Source organism: Lepisosteus platostomus, chromosome 3 (genome assembly GCF_059453375.1).
Source record: "Lepisosteus platostomus isolate fLepPlt1 chromosome 3, fLepPlt1.hap1, whole genome shotgun sequence".
Lineage (NCBI taxonomy): Eukaryota > Metazoa > Chordata > Actinopteri > Semionotiformes > Lepisosteidae > Lepisosteus > Lepisosteus platostomus.
The window spans coordinates 41,736,677-41,756,748 of record NC_142613.1 but is presented as its reverse complement, the minus strand read 5'-3'; the positions used below and the strand labels follow the sequence as shown (position 1 = coordinate 41,756,748).

The window sequence follows — 20,072 nt, the reverse complement described above, 5'->3', positions numbered from 1 at the left end:
TTATTATTGCTTATACTTATATAGCGCTTTTCTGGACCCACCACTCAAAGCGCTTTACAGGTAATGGGGACTCCCCTCCACCACCACCAATGTGCAGCATCCACCTATTTGTACCCCACCACCCAGATTACCCTGTTCAATATTACTTTGAAAGTCAAGGAAATTGCCTTCCATTGATTTTCACATCCATCAACTTTAAATGCTCACTTCGTACTTCTTGTTTGTTTGCCTGGATAAATATTGACTTTTAATGTATTGTCTGCATGGATTTAAAACTATTAATGTATGCTATTAAAATTTAATTTTAATTATTGATTTAACTTGGAGTTCTCAGGTAATACAAAAAGGAGTTGTGACATAATAAGAGATTCCCACATGTCAAAACAAGGAAAACAAAAACCATCAGCTTTATTAGAAATTAAAAGGTTTGATATGACTTACCTGAACACTCAATTAATTACTGTTTTTAACAGATAATTTTCATGTTAATAGCTGAATTAAATGTTTTTCTGTACATCACCATTCCTAAAATCCATTAAGGTTGTAGAGCAGAAACAATTATATTTCCCTGTTGTGTATACCCTTTTCTTCCACTTTTAAGTAAGAGACCTTGTCATGTCAAGACCTGTTAAAAGGCAAATAGGGAAAGAAAAAATAAACCGTATAATAAATGCACCTTTTCAAGTATCTTTTTGTGAGTGCGCCAAAGTAGACTTTTCATAATCTGAGCTGTTTGTTCAAAAACGGTAACCTTCATGATTAAAAATAACACACATGAACATGGGTTTGTTTGTAAACATGCTAGTGATCCTTATAAAAAGATTAAACTAAAGTTGTTTAATTCAGTAAAAATAACCAGATGGATACGATTTAATCCTCTTGAAAAAATGTGGAATAAATTTATGATAAAGTATATTTGAATAGATACCATAACACAGATGGCATTACAGTGTAAAGTACAGCACATTACTAAAGTTTTGTGACAGCCAAGTCAAAAACTGTTTTTGTTTTAAGGTCTAACAATTTGTATATATGATATTATTCTGAATATACTAATATGAATGATATAAAAAGTGTCTTACATTGTACTTTTTTTCAGTGATTTCAAGTGACAAAAGGCATTGGGACACATTCTCATAAAGTATATTTCATTCTGCTGTTGCCATCGATAGTTCACTTACTGTAGTTCACATCCTCAATAAAGATGAGTGAGTCAGTTTCAGAGGCAGACATGAATGCTTAGGGCATGACGTTACCTTCACCATGCTTCACTGATTAGGTAGGGTTCTTTGAAACATCCGCAGTTGCTTTCTTTCTCCACAGTTTAATCTTTCTATCACTTTAGTTGCAGATTATCTTGGTGTCGTCTGTCCGTAAAACCTTGTACCAAAACTTTACTGGCACATCATTGACCATCTGTGTCAGCTACTCTTGATTAACAGGAAGTTCTCTGGCTCTTATGTTCACATTTGTCTACATACTCCACAAAAACCAGAAGACCAAGTGTGACAGGTTGATAGGATATTCACAGCTTTTTTTTCAAGAACATCAATTAAATACAATCAGCATATGTTCAAAATTATAATTATGTTTATATCAAATAAATTATTTTTTAATTCCAATTTAAAACTTGTTTATCAGCTTCTATTTATAGAAAAGGCTTGAAACCTAATTCTATGTTCAATCTGTATAGTATTAAAGTATTAATATAAGAAAGCCTACCTGGTTAATATAATCACTTTTTTTGGAGACGTGGACCTTTTCAAAGTTTTCTTTTAGTTTTACCAATGTGTGCTTTTCCCTGAGGACAAGTATTCATTTAAATGATATCCTGTGTAATGCATGAAATAAATTATTTTTTATTTTTAACATATGTTCATTTTTATGAAAGAACTTTAGTTTTTGATTCCTGCCCAGATGATTCTAATTAATTCTTAAAAATTTTAGTTTAAAAAGTAGGGCTTCTTCTCAAGTGGATTGCAGTTAAGAAATAATTGTTTGCATAAGGTCTTTGCCTATGCTTAAATGTTGACAAGTGTTAATAAAAAATATTAGGCTGTGTGGACGGTACAGATTAATATTGTAAGAAAGAACTAGGATTGCAGAGAGTAATAGTATTTTCTTTTGTTTCAGTGTCATAGGAAATTAGCAGACATTACAAGCAGTGCCTAGCAATAGTATTTATACCCTTTGGTTTCCCATTTTGTGAAATTACAAAATGACACACATTTAACACTAAACTTGATATTTTAGTCAAAATCAGAGTGTTCAAACTGAAGACTTTGAAGGGTAAGATAAGTAACCGTTGCTGTAAGCAAAAACTAAAAAAAAAAAACTAACTTCAGTGCAAGATATTTAATCTGGAAACTTCCAAGCTACACCAGTCAGTGTTAAATGACAAATAAGACAAAATCCTAAGATAATATAACAGCATCACTGCACTACATAGGCAACACTACTGTACAATGTAACATGCTCACTTTGTGCTGGTGGGGCTCCTTTTCCACGTTTCCCCTTCGACAATACCAAAAAGGGATCAAAAACAATTAACACAAGTACATAGTAACCATATTGTAACACACAGTTCATTAACATATTACTACCTGGCAGAGTTCATTTTAACTGTTTTTTAAACAGTGCATGGTTTAACCCAACAAATAGTTTCTCCCATATTTACAAGTAATGTGCATGTGAAAGCCTGCAACTTGGCTTGGGTCCTTTACCAGAATGGCAGAAGCGGCTCCGCACTCCCAAACCCATCCGACAAACAAAGACAGAGTGCCCCACACACAAATAGTCTGAGTAAAATACAAAAGAAATACATCTACATTTTTGTGTATGTGTATGTTTAAATGTCTAGAGATTGAACATGATGTGTAATGCATATAATGTAGCATGTATGAAAAAATGAAAAACTAGCTTGTCTGTGTGTGTATTTATGGTAAGCTGACTGATAATACTGGGGGAAAAATGGGTAATTGTAGTGAAGGATAAGTATAAGTGCTGCCTGAAACTGGTGACAGAGCCCTCTGTAACATGACTACGTGTCTTTTTGGCAGAGTTAGTAAACATTGCACATCAGCTTGATGCAGTGTTTTCCTGTTCTTCTTGGCAGATTGCTCAAGCTGTCTTAAGTTGATTCAAGTCAGAACTTTGTCTGGTCTTACTCAGTGACATTCATTTTCTTATTCTTAAACTGCTACAGTGTAGCTTTGGCTTGTGGTTTGGATTACTGTCTTGCTAAAATGTAAATTTTAGCTACAGTTTTAATTCTAAAGCAAGTTTTCCTCTAATATGTGCCAGTATTTCACTCCTTCAATGTTTCCATCTGTCTAGACAAGCTTTCTAGTCCCTGCTGATGAGAAGAAGAATACAATAATGTTGCAACCACCTTGTTTGACAGTAGAGATTGTGTTATCTGAGTGATGCACTACACTGGGTTTCCATCGGATGTAACACTTTTCATTGCTGTGTATTACAAAATTCCAGTTTTGTCTTGTTTTGACTACAAAACCTTTTGCCATATGTTTACAGCATCACATATGTACTTTTTCACAAGACTTGTGCAGTTTTTTTTTAGATTTTGGGTTGGGAGGGGGAGGTGACTGGGTTATTTTTGTCATATGAACAGTTTCTCCCATCTCAACCACTGAATTCTGTAACTTTTTCCAAATTTCTGTTGGTGTCATGGTGCCATCCCTAACCATTCCTTGCCTGGCTGCAGTTTTGAGAGACAAAGTCTGAACTAGGTAGTTTATCTACTTGTTCATTTTCACTTTCACCCTGTTTGTAGAGAAATTAAGGGCTTTGTGACTGTTATGAAATGAATAAAGTGTTTTATACAGATTTTTTCCTTGAACTTAACTACCAGACTGAGGGACTTTACAAAGATGAGCTTATTCTGAAATCGTGTGAACTACTATTGTTGCACACAGTCAGAGGCCACTCATCTTATTCAGTTGGCCATTAAAGTCATTTTGTGCACCTAAATTAATCTGGTTGTACCACAGCAAAGAGTTTGAATACTAATACAATCGTGACTTTTCCATGATTCCATTCTGCTATTTATTAGTTCACTTCTTTATATTTTATTTGAATTTGTGGTGTATCTATTGAAATAATACACATGCACTTCAAAGTGCCATGACTGCTTCAAAGCAACAAAATGTAAAAACTGTATGGATTTGAATACTCTTAAAAAGCACTGTATAACTGTTTCTTATTTTGAAACCATTGTAAAATCTGCATCATCCTTCCATATTACATTTTAGCAGATCATTTTCAGAATGTGTGTATCTTTTTTTTTTGTTTATGCCTTGATGAAAGCACTTTCTACATGGTTTCTAGGAAATACAATTTGCGATGTACATTGTGAGACTTCTTAACAATTGGAAAATACATTATCCCAAATACGTGTACATTTGTAATTCTACCAAGTTGTGCCAATTGTTTATTAAATAACTTCTCAGATGAGAGATTTAAAATCATAATTGCTGAAGAAATCTATAAAAACCATTTTTAAACCCATTAATATTGTTGCATTATTCCATTTATTACCTTGAATATCATTAGTTTTTTTTTTAAAAAAGATGCTTCTGATTTTACTCTTCTATTTTTTCTGCAGGCTGATCCCAAAGAACTAATAAAGCTTGTGACAAAGCAGATTTCTGACAATGCTGCTGTTACTTGGCCTGAAGAGCTTGAGAAACTGATAAAGCAACTTTGTCTCTACAACGAGAGGCTGACGGACTTCACCCAGGCTCAGATTCTGCAAAGTCTCGGCAGAGGTGTAGACATTCAGAGGTTTTCAGCTGATAGCCAGTATAAAAGAGAAACTATCCTGGGCCTGGCAGAGTAAGTTTTTTAAAAATATTTACTATAGTGTGCTTTACTAACTTCACCACTCTCTTTTGATTCATAAGTATAGGCTAGGTTAGAACCCTAAAATTATGAAGCATAACAAAGCAGTTCTTGTTCCTTCTCCTGTTTCATCGTTTCACTCAGAATGATTATTCAGCTCTGCACACCTGAAAATGGTGAAATTAAGGTATATTAAAATACAAATCTACTTATAACCCTAACAGTAATTCACATAACATGTTTTAAGTTTCCTAAATATGCTATGTCAGAAAAACATTTTGTTTTAATTATTAAATTGCCCAAAACAAAACCAATTGTTTTCACGCAATATCTTACATAAATACAAAATTACAAAATACAAAAGGTTGAAATAACGAAGTTATAGATTTTTTATTCATTTTTTCTTTAGCAGACCTTACATTTACAATGAAAATAGCACTTCTGTTTTAACAGTTGTCTTTCAAGATACATTTTGCAGATTTGCTGTACAGTATGTTTTTTTATCAATAAATATGATTTTTATTATAATAAGTCATATTATTATTTTTGCTATCCATTGTAAAAGTAGACAATAACATTGTGAAGAAACAATTGTTGTAATCTTTTATTTTAAAATAAGCCTATAATTCAATATTTGATGTTGCAGAACCCTGGAAGAGAATGTCTACAAGATTTCAATTTCTCTGGCTCAAAGATACAGTATTCCTCTTTGGGAGGTATACATGACACATTTGGAATTCCTCTTCACTGATAGTGGGTAAGTACTGTATTCATTGATGATCGATGAAACAATAATTAGTGCATTTAAAGCCATGTTTGTCAATAAATGTGATAGAAGTGTCAGTGTTGCCAGGAATAAATGGGTTACTCAGATAATCTAAGTAATATGCAAGTGTTGGTAGCAACAGGGCTTGAGTCAGATCTGGCCAGCCAAACCCATCCCGCATGGCAGTTGCAGTACTATCCATTAGCAAGGAGTCAATTTGTATCTTATGGAAGAATAAAAGAACATAATGTGGTATGAGTGAAATGTAGTTATGTTTTCTTCATAGAAGTAAATGGAAAGCCGACATGCCTGATTTGTAAAGGTAGATGTTGCCAAAGAACAATAGCTGTAGAAGGTGGCTGCTCCTATCTAGCAAATATACTGTATATTGTTCTGCATGTATTTTATTTATTTTTTCCATGCTACAGATAATCCTTTTAATCTTTTGCCGATTCTGTTTCCAGTTAAAACTATTAAAGCCACTAAATACGAACAAATTGGCTCTTAGTTTTCATCACAGGCACTGTGTTAGTGTTATCAGTCTCTCCGGCAGAGTTTACAGGTGATGCTAACCCATAAAACTTGTATTTCAGTTCTTCAGTTTTCCAGTTGAAATACAATAATCCCTTGTTGTACACAAATTTACCTAACATGTTATGAGTATCCACACAGAATTTTCTATGTACCATTTTACCTTGTGAGACCTTGTTATTCATTGTGGTTGAGAACAAGAACTATTCTTGTTAAGAATACTGGACATAAAATAAAAGCTTAAGCACATCTGTGCATGCCAAAGATATACCCACATGATTAGAAAATAAATAACATGTACAAGGGAGTCAAGTATACGCTTTAAAAAATAATCTGGGTAAATTGTTTGATGGTTAGGATTTCTGCATATTTATATTAAAATGTGCCAAGTAATGTCTTCATCTGTAATACTCAAGACACTATTTCAAGTAGTATTAGCTGCAAAGAGTTTGTATAAAGCTATTGAACTAAAAAACTTTATTTAGCAGGTTATACTGTGGTTAGACAACTTTACCCATGGGGATGTCATAGGCTGTGACACAAGAAACAAAAACAAACTACAGTAGAACTAGAATGAGCAAAGACCATCTTTGTTAAAAATATGTTATCTTTTTAATCTATTACAATTATAGAGCATAGAAAACGAGAAAGCCATGTTTTCATTGTCTTTGTTAGTCATTCCACCAAACACCAAGTGAAATAAAACTAAGTAATTATGTAGTCAAAACATAATCTACAATGTTTTAGGGGAACACCAGTATAAATTAAATCTTAAAACTCATTATGGAAAGGCTAGTCTTTCTACAAGTGTCCAAGATATAGTAGTGTGAAGATTAAACTTAACAAACAGTGTTCATAAAAGAAAAAATCATAAACGTTTTGAAGGACCCCCAGGTCTTTAAAGTATAGAGATTGTTGTTACTTCCCTTTAAGTGTGGATTTGATCATTCAATTATGCAATCTAACCAATTGCTATAGTGAAGACGTCACTAAAGCAATGTCGCTTCTGATAACTGTTAATCAGCGTAAAGGTATGTCTGTTCATTAAATTGTCACTGCACTTACTACAAAAAATTGTAATTATCCTAATGGTGACTTTGTAAATTTTATAAATGATAAGTGAATTTTTAAATCAAGTATAATTCCTTAGATCTATATATGTCATACTATATCATTTAAAAGTATTCCCATTCAGTTTGTTTCTTAATTGCTTCAATTTATTATATAATTTAATTTTTATGTCATCTTAAAATTGCTGTAACAAAATATTTCAATCATTTTATTTCCTTAAAGGTTTAATCCCGGATCTACACATTTGAAAAACAATTGACACTTTAAGGTGTAAGAGGCTTTTTTCCACGTTTATGGAGGTTTTCAAACAAAATATGATTCTCTAGAGCAGCCACCTTCTCTCTGCCAATGAATTTTAAAGATGTTTTTTCAACTGCTTTCAACCCATCCACTGACTAACGCTGGGAAACACTATTTATACTTTATGTACTAAACCGTCAATAATTAAAGCTTACTCTGTTATAACATGGGCACTAAACAACTTCACCAATAATTTAATAATGAACTTTTTTGGTGGCTTTTGTTAGCATGTTGGCTGTTTTTGCAGTCATATGGAGAAAAAGAACTTAACTTCCAGTCTCTTAAATCCATTCCTTTATTTCACAAAACTTTTGTAGCATTTTAACTATAACACAATCAGATATTTTTCCTGATATACTTTTAACTTTGTTTCCTTAATTAAATTAAGTGAAGAATGGAAGAAATTCATTATTTGATCCTTTTCTTCCATTCTCTCATTGATTTACTGTAATTCTAAATCAAAGTCCCTGTCACCTATTTCATATGCTAATTTACCAGCATACCACAATCCAGTCAAGTCACTACTCTCACATTCCCGGCATGGGAGAAGTGTCTCTTTGTGAGAAAGAATAAACGACAAAGAATTTCACGATTATGTATAAGAATAATACAACCACAAAATGTTATTACAAATTTTATAATCCAATGTAGTCTGGTATCTGCCCTAAAAAAATAAAATAACCATAATTCACACCTCGGTGAGAAAAATATCTTGTGATCTACTCCCTTTAAGAAAATCTGTTTCATTATTTTGTACTAAATTAGTCATACACAGTACACTTCCAGAAGTGTCAGATCAAATCAAACGGACAGGCCGATAGCTTGCACAAAGTGAGTCTGTGTATTTATTGCAATAATAAAGATACAACAGCATTCATAACATCTCTCTGATGTTAAGCTTTCTGAATGACACGGGTATATAAGGGTACCTACTTGCAGGATAAAAAGTAATATAAAAAGGAGAAATGCCTTCACTGCCAGGAGATTTAACTTTTGCAATGTGCTGAACTGCATCTTCTAACTCAGACATGGATATAAGAACCTCAGTACAGCTGCCTCATCAGAAAGACTAAGTAAATGAAGAGATTGGATATAAACCTTACAATGCGTCCCTAATTGTATAAAATGTCTGAACTGCATAATTTAGAAGTATATAACAGCAGGCCCCCCTCGGAATGAAACCCACAAAGTTTCCAGCGCTCCGGAGCCAAGACACACCAGATAACAAACAAACTGACTTTTAAGTGACTTTAATCAGAATCAACCTAAAATATGATTCAGCAGAAACAATTTCCAAAAGAAAACACCCAACAGGTATCACACCCAGATCATCCATATAATTTCTGAAATTTTCGGTTACCAGAAACTTGGCACTCAGCTCCTTCCATTTTGATCTGCCAAGTACTAGTGGTCCAATAAGAATTTTGTCAAGATTTAAAAAATATTTTTTTTTTATTCACACATAGTGTATGAGTAGTTAACCCTAAGCATTGTCACACTATGTATTGCATAATTGCATAGTGTTACTGTTACGACCCCAAGTGTCTAGGGGAAAAGGGGTGTAACATTTAGGATAATTCTTTTGGAAGCAGGGGTGTTTTGGTGAGGGACTAGGAAGCGTGATAACAAGGGTAAGGAACTAGAGTGGTGCCAAAGGAAAGAAAATAAACAAAATGGAGCTGGCTAGGACAGTGAGGGAAAGCTAATCTGACTACAAAAGAAAACCTGAAACACACGGTCTTCGGCGTCTTCAACACCCTAGCTAACCTGCACTGACTACCCAAAACCATACAAGACAAACGGCACTCACCCGTACTAAACTAGTGTACTAATACAAAATCAATCAAGTGTGTAAGTGTACCCAACAACCTAAACTAACCTTATAAACAAAAGTTCACACAAAACACAAGTAAACCAGGAATACAAATAAGGGAAAACAAGAGTAATCAACAGGATCAGGGTACAGAAGAACACAAAAGTTGAACATGTAACACTGGGGCAAGGTAATGACAAAACAAGGATGAACATACAAACAAACGAAAGTACAAAGAAACTAACAGAAAACCAACAAAACAACAAAGCCGAAGCTATACGAAAATACACACACACAAACCAAAACAAACCAACAAACGAAGCCGAAGCAATAACCAGAAGCGAAGCGAAGCGATAACCAAAACCAAACGGGACCGAAGTCAAACGAAAGGCCTTTTCTTCCTGAAAGCCTCCATGTTATATAGTGAAAAAAAAGAGTTCTGATTGGCTGAGGGCTGATTGATGATGACATCATATTGAAACAGTGGTGTGATGGTTGGCCAATGGGGAAGGGAGAACAATCAAGGGTCAGCAGTGTGGACATAACAGAAAAAACACACAGAACACACACTGGGACGTAACAGTTACCATAAACACTATATACACCATAAGTGTAGTTTAATTCAGAGTCTACCTTAATGTTACATTCTTACTTATCCTTCTTTGTTTATTGATTTTGAACTCTGTATGTGCAAAGAATTCACTATTCAGTGACATTGATAGGTCTTATAGCAGCAGTACTATTTAATTGCATAGTTGATCATGCAGTTTCCATTGGATCCTTTGGATTCCCTAAGGTGTATTAATGTACAAATTATTTGTTTGGCATTTTAAGTCTTAAATCTTTTTAAAATATTATGAAGATACAGGAGCATATCCCACTGCAAAAGCATAAATCGTCAGTTACCAATTCTGTCTCTTTAACCTTAAAGTACATTGTTTTACTGGTAGATCATCCAATATTATTTTACAAAGAAGAAAAATTCAAAATACTCTTTCAAAACTGCTTTACTGCAAAATTACTACAGTGCTATATATTATATTTAATAATAAGAAGAATTAAACTGTTCAGGAATGTAATCATTTGAGGGACATAACAAATTGAATAGTATTCTCTTTGGTTTGTTCTTTCTGCTTCACAGGACACAGTTAACACTTAGTTTTGCTTTTGTTTCTGTGGCTTAAAATATAGTGTGCTTGGCAGCCTGTGCTATAATTGAAATCAAATGTGAAAATCATGGCAAATCATGGGTTATTCTTAGTTAAAATTTGTTCAAATGTATTGGTAGGATGAGTCTGGGTTAGTATAAATAAAATCTGGGGAAAATAAATGGATATAAAAAATGCCTGAGGTCCTTTTAGGATAATGTATTATCATATAGAATATTTATTGCAATTTTCACCTTTAAATATAATTATAAATATTTGGAATTATATGGCTTTTTTTAATCTATGAGGACTCCAAAGCATTTTAAATATAGAAGTGGATTTACTTTATCCACTGCTAAAGTGCATGACCCATAGGGGTGACACAGGTTAGCACTAGGAACTCAACCAATTAAATTAAAGCAGTTTGCATAGCCCAGACAGGTCAAGCCGAAAGTGGAATTTAGTTATGACACTACTCTTCTGGACATGTGCCATAGCATATTTAATAGCCAAGTAGTAACCAGGATTGGTTTTAACAACTTAGTCAAAGGATTTCTCCTCTTACAATGGAATGTCCCTGGTTCTCATACCAGCAACTTAAGCAGCAACCTGAATTAGATTGCCAGTTTATTATGTAATCATTGCAAAAATACTGCATTTTGTTACATATGATTCTATAATAAAACCTGGCACAGATATTAATATCACAATAACCGTGGGTGTAATATGCAAAATTGAAGTGCTAATCAATGTTTCATTCTTGCAATATTATTAAAATGTACAATATGTGACTAATGGAATTGGATAATTTTTTAGATTTTCATTTAAAAGTATATTTGATAAACTCTGTGTGTTTATGTTTCTGTTTAAATTTGATTTTGAGTGGAGACACATTATCATTAAGCTGAATTGTAGGTGTTATAAGTAGAAGATGGAATTATAAAGCATTTCTCCTATATGCATTTAGTGGCATGTGTTCATGACAGATTTTAAATGAACTATTTCTAATTTATTGATAACACTCTATAAAACATTCTCTTCGATTAAAATGAAAAAGATATGGAGAGTCTGAATATTTATCACTTTCAGGAATGTTGTTTATCTTGTCTGAAAAGACATTCAATTAGGCAAAAGTGCAGATGTAGTCAAATCTGAAGTTATAAAGCCAGAGTTAACAAAAATGTATGTAAATGGAACTGAATAAAAATAGCACCATAAAATCCATATATGCACCCTGTGATTTACTGAAAGATGCTAAACTAGTATTACATACTGTTGTGGGTGTGTTTATAAGTTTTGGCTCTGAGGATTGTAATATTTATTTTTCCCCACTTTTCTTAAGTCTCTTTTAAAGTTGTAGTCTAACTTTAAAGTGAAAATTTGTCTCAAGACTAATTGAGACAAACAAAAGTTACAACACCTCACACCTGCCTTTTCTCTAGAAGTAAGCAGCTTCACCACTTCTTTAGAAGTCCTACCAAACTTTAAGTGACTTACTTCTGTTACTCTTCAACAACCGCATTCTTGACTAAAATGAGTTTATACTTATTTCAGGTTTTACTTACAGACCTTTTGGAACAGGATTTAAAAGGAAAATTAGTTGTCTTTACTTTTTAATACTCTGTAACAGTGTATAGTCCTTTTGGACTGCCTTTTCACAGGCTTCAGAGTCAAAAACTTGAGAGCCGGTGTGTAGTTGCTCAAAATTAAGGATACTTAACTAAGGTGAGATAAGGCGAGTGGTAATGCTCAAGAGAAAAAAATAGAATAATTCTAAGAAATTCTAAGGTTTTTAGAGACGAAAAGAGTGTGCCTTAGCTATGCAGCCGATGACGTGGTCCTGGGACAAATGAAGTCATGTGAGAATTTAATACAGGGCTCTTAATTAGAAGGTCAGGTGGTGCTGATGAGAGACATTCTCACGCGACAATCATGGAGAGAGTAATATTTTAGAGAGGTGCCTTGGTGGTGTGAGGGGCCCTCTAGTGGTGAACAGGGAAAGATTCATTTCACTGTGTCACAACAGTCATTGAAAATAGGAAGTTTATCCCCCTATTCAAATTATTTTATTTTATAAATAATACTTGGATAGCTAATTTATTGGTTATTATGAATTTTAAAAAGAAAATTTGATTTGTTTAGAAACTTAAAGCCTGTTTTCTAATATTGATTTTGTTTATGTGTGCTTTTTCTGTTAAAGCCTTTCTACAAAGGAGATTGAAAGCAGAACAGAGACTCTGGGTCTCTTGGATACATTAAAAACCAATCCAGAAGCCTTTTATGAACACATGACCAAATATGTATATCCCAGCATTGAAGGCACAGATCTCCTCCGCTTCCTGTACTATTTCTCCCTGCTTGAAAGCTGTGGATGTTCGGATTTTGTGAAAACAACTATTAAACCAGATGTTCATATAAAACTACTCAAGAAGCTAAAGGCTGTGGCAGCTGGTAAGTGTTTTCTTTAACGAGTCAGGTTTGAGATTGATGCATTGGCAGAGCGGTGGCACCGTGGCTAAGTATCTGTGCCTGTGGCTGGAAAGTTGCCAGTTCAAATCCTGTGGCCAGCAGAGGAATCCTCCTTCTTTGGGCCCCTGAGCAAGGCCCTTAAACCCAGCTGCTCCAGGGGTGCCGTATAAATGGCTGACCCTGCACTCTGACCCCAAGCTTCTCTCTCCCTGTTTGTGTGCATGTGTGTCTCATGGAGAGCAAGCTGGGGTATGCAAAAAGACAAATTCCTAATGAAAGAAATCGTATATGGCTAATAAAGTGATCTTATCTTACAAGAACCATTCAGTCTGTTTTACTTTGTTGATGACAGAATTACACTTCTTTTCTACATTGTTTACACATTGTTTATTTAATTTTTAAAAGTTTTTTCATTGCCAGTGTATCTTTCATAATTATTAATCTTGTTGGGTTAACACTTGTTGCTTTGCATTTGTATTTTGTGTTTATTTTTCTAAATCCGTGCTGTAAATGTGTGTGATGGATGTGTGTTGCAATTCAGATCCTTATTGTAGCTTATACATGTTATTTACATGTAAATCCACATAGTAGGTCAACTGTGGCAGCTGGTCACACCCCGTCCACCTGTCAGTCAGGCAGATTTCCATGGAAACACAATTAGGAAGCTCACATTTCAGTATCACATCATCCCTTGACTCTAGGTGAAGAAGACTTAGTACTGGGCAAACAGTGCTCCATCATAGAATTTATCTCTTAGCCACTGCTATGTTCTCATATTTTGTCTGCGTTTTGCTTTGGACTCTCAACCCTGCTTCATGTCATCTCAGGCTTTAAATCTCCCTCATGTTCTACTAAGTTATGTACAGTACCCTAGTTGCTTCACTGAACCTTGGCCTTCGGAAATTCCCTTGTACCTCCACTGTGTCTCTCCGGCTTGGAACCGGCTTGGTTTTGCCCATTTGCATTGGTCACCTGATGCACTTTACGTACCTGTTCCAACTCAATTCATCTTTTGAGCCATCGGCTGCCATTACAGTTTCTGCTTAAGTATCAGTTCTTTGTTTTCTAGTACATGTTATGAAACTAATATTACCATTTGTAATTTCCAGGAGCTGATATACCACTGAAGTATTTGATGATGTTGTGGATATAACAGTATAATCATCAGATCTCAATTAGAATAATCACTTTAGTAGTTTCCAGAACCACTTGTGTGTATTGAAAATGATTTTTATTATATTATGAACTGCCATAATAAAATAAGTACCACCAAAAGAAAATGTCCAACCACATGCAGTATTACATCTGGGTCTACAAAGTAAATATCAGCTTTTTGTTTACATCTGATTTACAATGTCACTCAAAATGGAAACACCAAAGAGAAGCTACTTAATACAGTATGTCATTAGGACACCACATATTAACAGTACAGCTTATATGTGCTGGAATTCTGTAGGAGTGTTGCAGCACCATTTTTCCATGAAAACGTCAGAAAGTTCATGTCTGGTAGATAAAGGTGGAAAATGCTGTTTTGGGCATCTTTCCCAGACATTCCATAAAATCTTGATTACGTTCAAATCATGATGAATGAGAAGGATATGATGTATGTCTAACAAAATGTGATGCTCATCGTACTCATTGAACTATTGCATATCTGCATGTGTTTCAATGGATAGGATCATTGTCGTCTTGGAAGACACCCCTCCCAGGGCTTTAAGGTTCTTTAGTTTGGTGCCACATCTGCACTCATCCATTTATTTAGAACATGGTGAAGTATGATACATATGACCATATTGCAAATCTTCACCGACCTGTTTTGATCACTGAAGCTCCTTTCAAATGTGCCCCAACTGAAGTCTCGCCTTGCAGCCATGTTATCCAAAATTATAGGCAGTCAGCCCTTCTAGTATTTTTGTACATTACTTAAAATATGTTGGAATGTTCTTCACTTAACACGAGCCACACAACAGGTTCTAGTTGTTGCCTAGTACCTCTGCTAACGTTTTGTTTTGTGCTGCATTTTCTGAAGGACTTTTACCATCCCTTTATGATATGGGGCTGCTCATTTTAATAGAGCATGTTGTGACACAGAGTTATACATTGATGTTTTCTAGTAAAGTCATTTTATTTCTGAGAAAAACAAACACTTTTGATTCATTTTGATCTCATTTGTCATTTTGAACTGTTTTGGGAACAAAATTAGAACACCTTTTCATTTCACCATTGTTCAGAAAAGTCTTCAAAAGCTTTGTTTTGAAAGAATCATATATTTGTTGATCTAGTGGGTCCAAGATTATTTGTAAAGCTTTTCGAGATGGAGCAAATTGTGGATTCTGATGCAGGCTTACATACAACCACTGATGCCTGATAAGCATAAATGACAAACCTTAAAGTATTGCTGACAATGCCACAACTCACAGGCCAAACCTTTCACTGTGAGGTGATATCCCATGTGCCTGTCATTTGCAAGAGCTAAAGTATTCTGTGTATAATGTTTTGCCTCAAGTGTCTGTCACTGACATGGTGATAAACATGCCATTTGCTGTCTGTCAGCACAAATGTGTTTGACATTGTAAGAACCTTACAAATGTACAGTATATACAGATGAGGTTCTCTTCTGTTTTTTCCCCACTTTCTCTTGTTGTAATGCACAACTTGTTTAAAAAATAGCCATCTATTGTGATTTCTTTAAAAAAGAACTCCAGGTAATTTCTGTTACATAAATAACAGGTGGCACATGACATCAGCTCTTGAGTACCTATATTCCGACATAATGGATGGTACTCTGTCTAAAATATCAGGCACTAATCCAGTATATTCAGTGTGACAAGTTAAATCAGGGTTTCTTATGTCTGGAATGTTTCTTGAGTTACGTTGACAATGTAATAATACTTTTATTTAGACTACTGTTTAATACTGTTGTCTCTCCCTTTTCCAGGATTGAACTACAGAAAGCTAAATGATGAAGACCCTTTGGAAGCTCTGGAGCCTGTACTGACCAGTCAAAATGTTTTATCCATTTCTAAGCTGGCTCACCGATTACCTCAGAGAGAAGGAAATGTGCCGTCATCCAGCAGTGTGCATGCAGTATGGCTTCGTAAACTCTTCTGGAAAGGAGACCCTCAAGTCCTAAAAAAGCAGCCCCATTCGGACCCAGAATACTTACATGCGTACGATACTTGTGCTAAATACTTTGATAGATTACTTCCAGCTGACATTCTTATTTTCATTGATGACATAACATTTTCTACGGAAGCAGCAAATCTAGTAAGTTGTTTATAGTTCTTTTTCTTGCTAATTATCACTTTAATACAGAGTTGGTGACAAAGAGAAGTTTTTACCCTTCAGGGTTGCATTTTATGAGGAGAGTGGTTTCTTCTTGAGCAGCTCGTTGCCTCCCCCACTTAGCCATTGTGTTTTCTGAACTGTGTTGAGTGGCAAAATGGACATATTTGCAGTATTTCTATACTCTTCCTTGTGACGTAAAGAATTGAACATGCTTGTCGGCAATTCCAAAATATGTTAAAATAGACTTGAAGCATAAAAAATGCAACAGGCCTGGGAGCAAGGGGATTGTGTTGTGCTATACAGGTATGTGCTGCCAGTATAGATTGGAGCACTGACTACAATACAGCACGAGAGGAATGGCAAACATGCAGCAAAGTTTTAAAATATTTTTATTTATTTATTTTAAGTTTGTTTAATTGTGTAGATGAATGTAATCAACAGCTTTTTTAGTAGGACTACCAGAATGGTAGTTTGGACTGTTGAACCATATGAACTGAATAAAACCAAACACCCATGGCTAATTATGGAGAAAACAAATATGGGCTTGTGTTGGAAGTTAGATTCCCTGTGTCAAGAGAAAATGTTGGGCCAGAACAGAATCCTCTACTCCAAAAACTCTGGAGGGCTCTCAGGAAAAAGGGTGCGGAACATGCTCAATCCAAGATGCATTGAGCTGTGTTTTGGGAAAAAAAACTAAAAGGGACACTTTTAGAACATCAGCCAAGATCAATATGACTAAACATCTACTACAGCCAGTGTTTTCTGCACAGCTTACAAAGAGGCTAAATACCATACACCAACTGGTTTGGGGTATAAAATTTGTTCAGATTTGAATGGGATAGTTGTGATGTGGATTTGCATTCCAATATTGCAAAATCAATCATCCAGCAACAGATTACTCAGAAAACGTTTTGAGATAATACATTGTGCTCATAAATCTGATTGTTGCTAAATTAGATTACTAGTCTGAATAAAACAGTGCCTTCATACTGTTACACACCTGCTCATATGTTTTAAAAAAATGGTTTATGAAAAATATCAGAAAGCATGAGAAAAGAAAATGATTTTTGTCATTATAGGCGTGCATGGGGTGTATATTTAACAAATGCCGCTCGCTATTCCCCTCATGGGATGTGATCAGGGTCATTGGTGGGCTCTGGGTCACACAACAATAATTCTTAGACAACAGCAAAATCTGCTGCACTGGGTCTTGTGCAGATGCAAAATTCCACACTGTCTAGGCTTTAAGATGGTGATGTCACTTCTGAAACATGCTCATTGCATTGAATCCTGTTTCATATCCAGTAGTAGGAGATCACAAAGTCAGATTCTGAAACTTAATGGACCCAACGACACATCCATCAGAAAGGATTTTTTTTCAAAAATGGATTAGGTGTAATAACATATGATCATGGTAGTTGAAATAACTAATTAAACCATGTTATAAAAGTTATCTTTATAGAATGTTATCAACAGTGTTGTCTTAAAAATGCATTGAAAGTGCATTACATAGATGTTATGCACTTCACTTTGGTACCTCTGTTGCACCTCTATATCCACTCCTCCCATTCACATTTGCTCCAGCACTTAGTGACTTACAAATTAATCACTGCAGCAAAGCTTCAATTGATTGAATTAACCTTTATTGCCCCTAAGGGAATTCTTGCACATCAAAAGCCCATAAACATATAACATATACTATAATAATACAACAACAGTCCATACAGAAACAGTATTTAACAACATCACTCAATCAGAACTTTTCCAGTTCCATAAAATAAAATAAAAAAACAGACAAGAACACAACAATAATAAAATAACAAAGATCTCTACCAACAAACTTTTTTTTCATATTTAAACTATTGAATGCTTTTAGGTATAAAGGCAGAAATGTACAAGATTAGTATTATGTCGCTCCGTTAGACATGTTATTGTTACTGAGTCTAACGATGCACCAGTAATCTTATTACCAATTCTGATCGCTTTGTTCAACTGATTTTTGTTTTTCAAGGGCAAAGCACCTCCCTAGCTTTAAATACAAAATGTTAGAATGCTCCGAATAAAACTGAATAAAAAGTAACAACATTGTGCTTTCTACATTAAAACTTCTTCCTTAGAAAAACACAACCTTTGTTGCATCTTGAAATACCTTGCCTCCATATTGGTGGTCCAAGTCAATTTACAATCGATAATAGTCCCAAGGTATTTAGTTTCATTTATGGTTTCAATATCAGGCCTTCATCCTTCTTCACACCTGAAGGCTACACAGCAGAAACCTTGTGTCCGTTTTCTTTTACTTTCAGCATGGAATAAACCTTTACCTGTTCCAAATACAAGATTAGGTTGCCTACTACGAAGGATGATTCTTACTGGACCTATTTCTACAAAATAGAAATGCCGATATGGCAACATGTAGGATATGAAAATATAAATGCATTTGAGCTTCTCATTGTTAAATTGACTCACCTATTGAACATTCTGTTACTTGTCCCCATTGTGTGTGAATATAAAATTGATTAATCCTACTTCTGTAATTAGTGTGTTTTACAAGGCATAGTTGACTTTGTCTACCACTGAATCGTCACCGCTTGCCTGTTAAATATTTTCTGCTACAATTTTTCTTAGGATTAAGAAAATAATATATGGTCTTTTAGGAATTGTATTACAAAATAGGTATTTTAAATGTTTTAGAATGACAGTTTTTTTAGTTTAGAAATAAAACTGCAATTATAAGACTCCTTATTACATGAAACCATTTTTTATAACAAAGTGTTTAATCTAATATTGAACATACTGTAAAAGTATGCTGATAAATCAAGAACCTCTCAGCAGTATACTGGAGAAATGACATGCAACTGCAAATTTAATTGATAAAGTATTATTGACAATAATTGCTCAGCATAACAAACATTAATTTCATGACTTTACAATTTCTTTATTGTCTCTAAAAATGCAATGTTACTGTTTTATAGTCTTTGGGAAAATTTCTATGTGTGTGTGTTTTACCCATGAAGTGGAAGTGCATGTTTGGATTCCAGAGAATCAGGTGTGTGGCTGAAAAAAGTAGCCAGAAAGGGATACTGTCAGTTCCATTTGCTGATATGAATGATGCAAGATGTAAAAATCCAAACCCATTTTTGTACAAATACTTCAGATGTAAAAAGTAAATAGTTGAGAGGGAGTTTTCATTTTATTCTTCCATATTAAGTATATATTTCTTGTTTAATCCAAAAATGCATTAAACTAGTAGAGATTATTATCTTTTAATTATCTTTTAAAAGACAATTTGAGAAGGTTTCATAAAATAAAAATTTAAATGACCAAGCATAACACATCACAGGTTTATTATTACTAATGTAACCCAGTGCTTTGAACAGCATATCTTGGTTTACTAGGTGTGAACTTCTCATGTACTCGATCTTTGTAAATGAAAGGCGCATGCAAAAACATCACAGGGCCGTTACACAATTTGCATTAATTTCAGTTTCAACTGTTTTTGCTAATATGCATACCAACTGCCTTCCCCCTTTGTTTGCATGACATTGGATGAAAAGAGGCATACTCAAGTATAAACTGATACTGTCACAGGATTCTTTATCAGATGTGTAGTAGGATCATTTTTTGTTTGAAACTCCATCTCAGTGGATAATCTATTAACATCAAAACAAAAAAATCAAAATTATTATTTATTTGCCATTAAATACATAAAGTCTGGAACACTTCTTTCCTTAAAAAATAGAGTGTTACAGTAATAAATATTTGTTGTATATTTACTGTATTTCTGTATTTTGAATTACAGGACCATTGAGAATGTTTCTCTTTTGCA

The 20,072-nt window shown here is 34.3% G+C and overlaps 1 protein-coding gene across 2 annotated transcripts in view; it reads left to right on the top strand.

Moving 5' to 3' along the window:
* The window catches only part of nbas (NBAS subunit of NRZ tethering complex), a 277,731-nt gene that overhangs the window by 162,208 nt on the left and 95,451 nt on the right, over window positions 1-20,072 (top strand). For both annotated transcript variants that reach the window (XM_088625619.1, XM_088625618.1), the window contains 4 exons: window positions 4,625-4,854; window positions 5,507-5,617; window positions 12,690-12,940; window positions 15,897-16,225. In XM_088625619.1, the coding sequence (XP_088481745.1) occupies window positions 4,625-4,854; window positions 5,507-5,617; window positions 12,690-12,940; window positions 15,897-16,225 (921 nt within the window). The remainder of the gene's footprint in view (window positions 1-4,624; window positions 4,855-5,506; window positions 5,618-12,689; window positions 12,941-15,896; window positions 16,226-20,072) is intronic.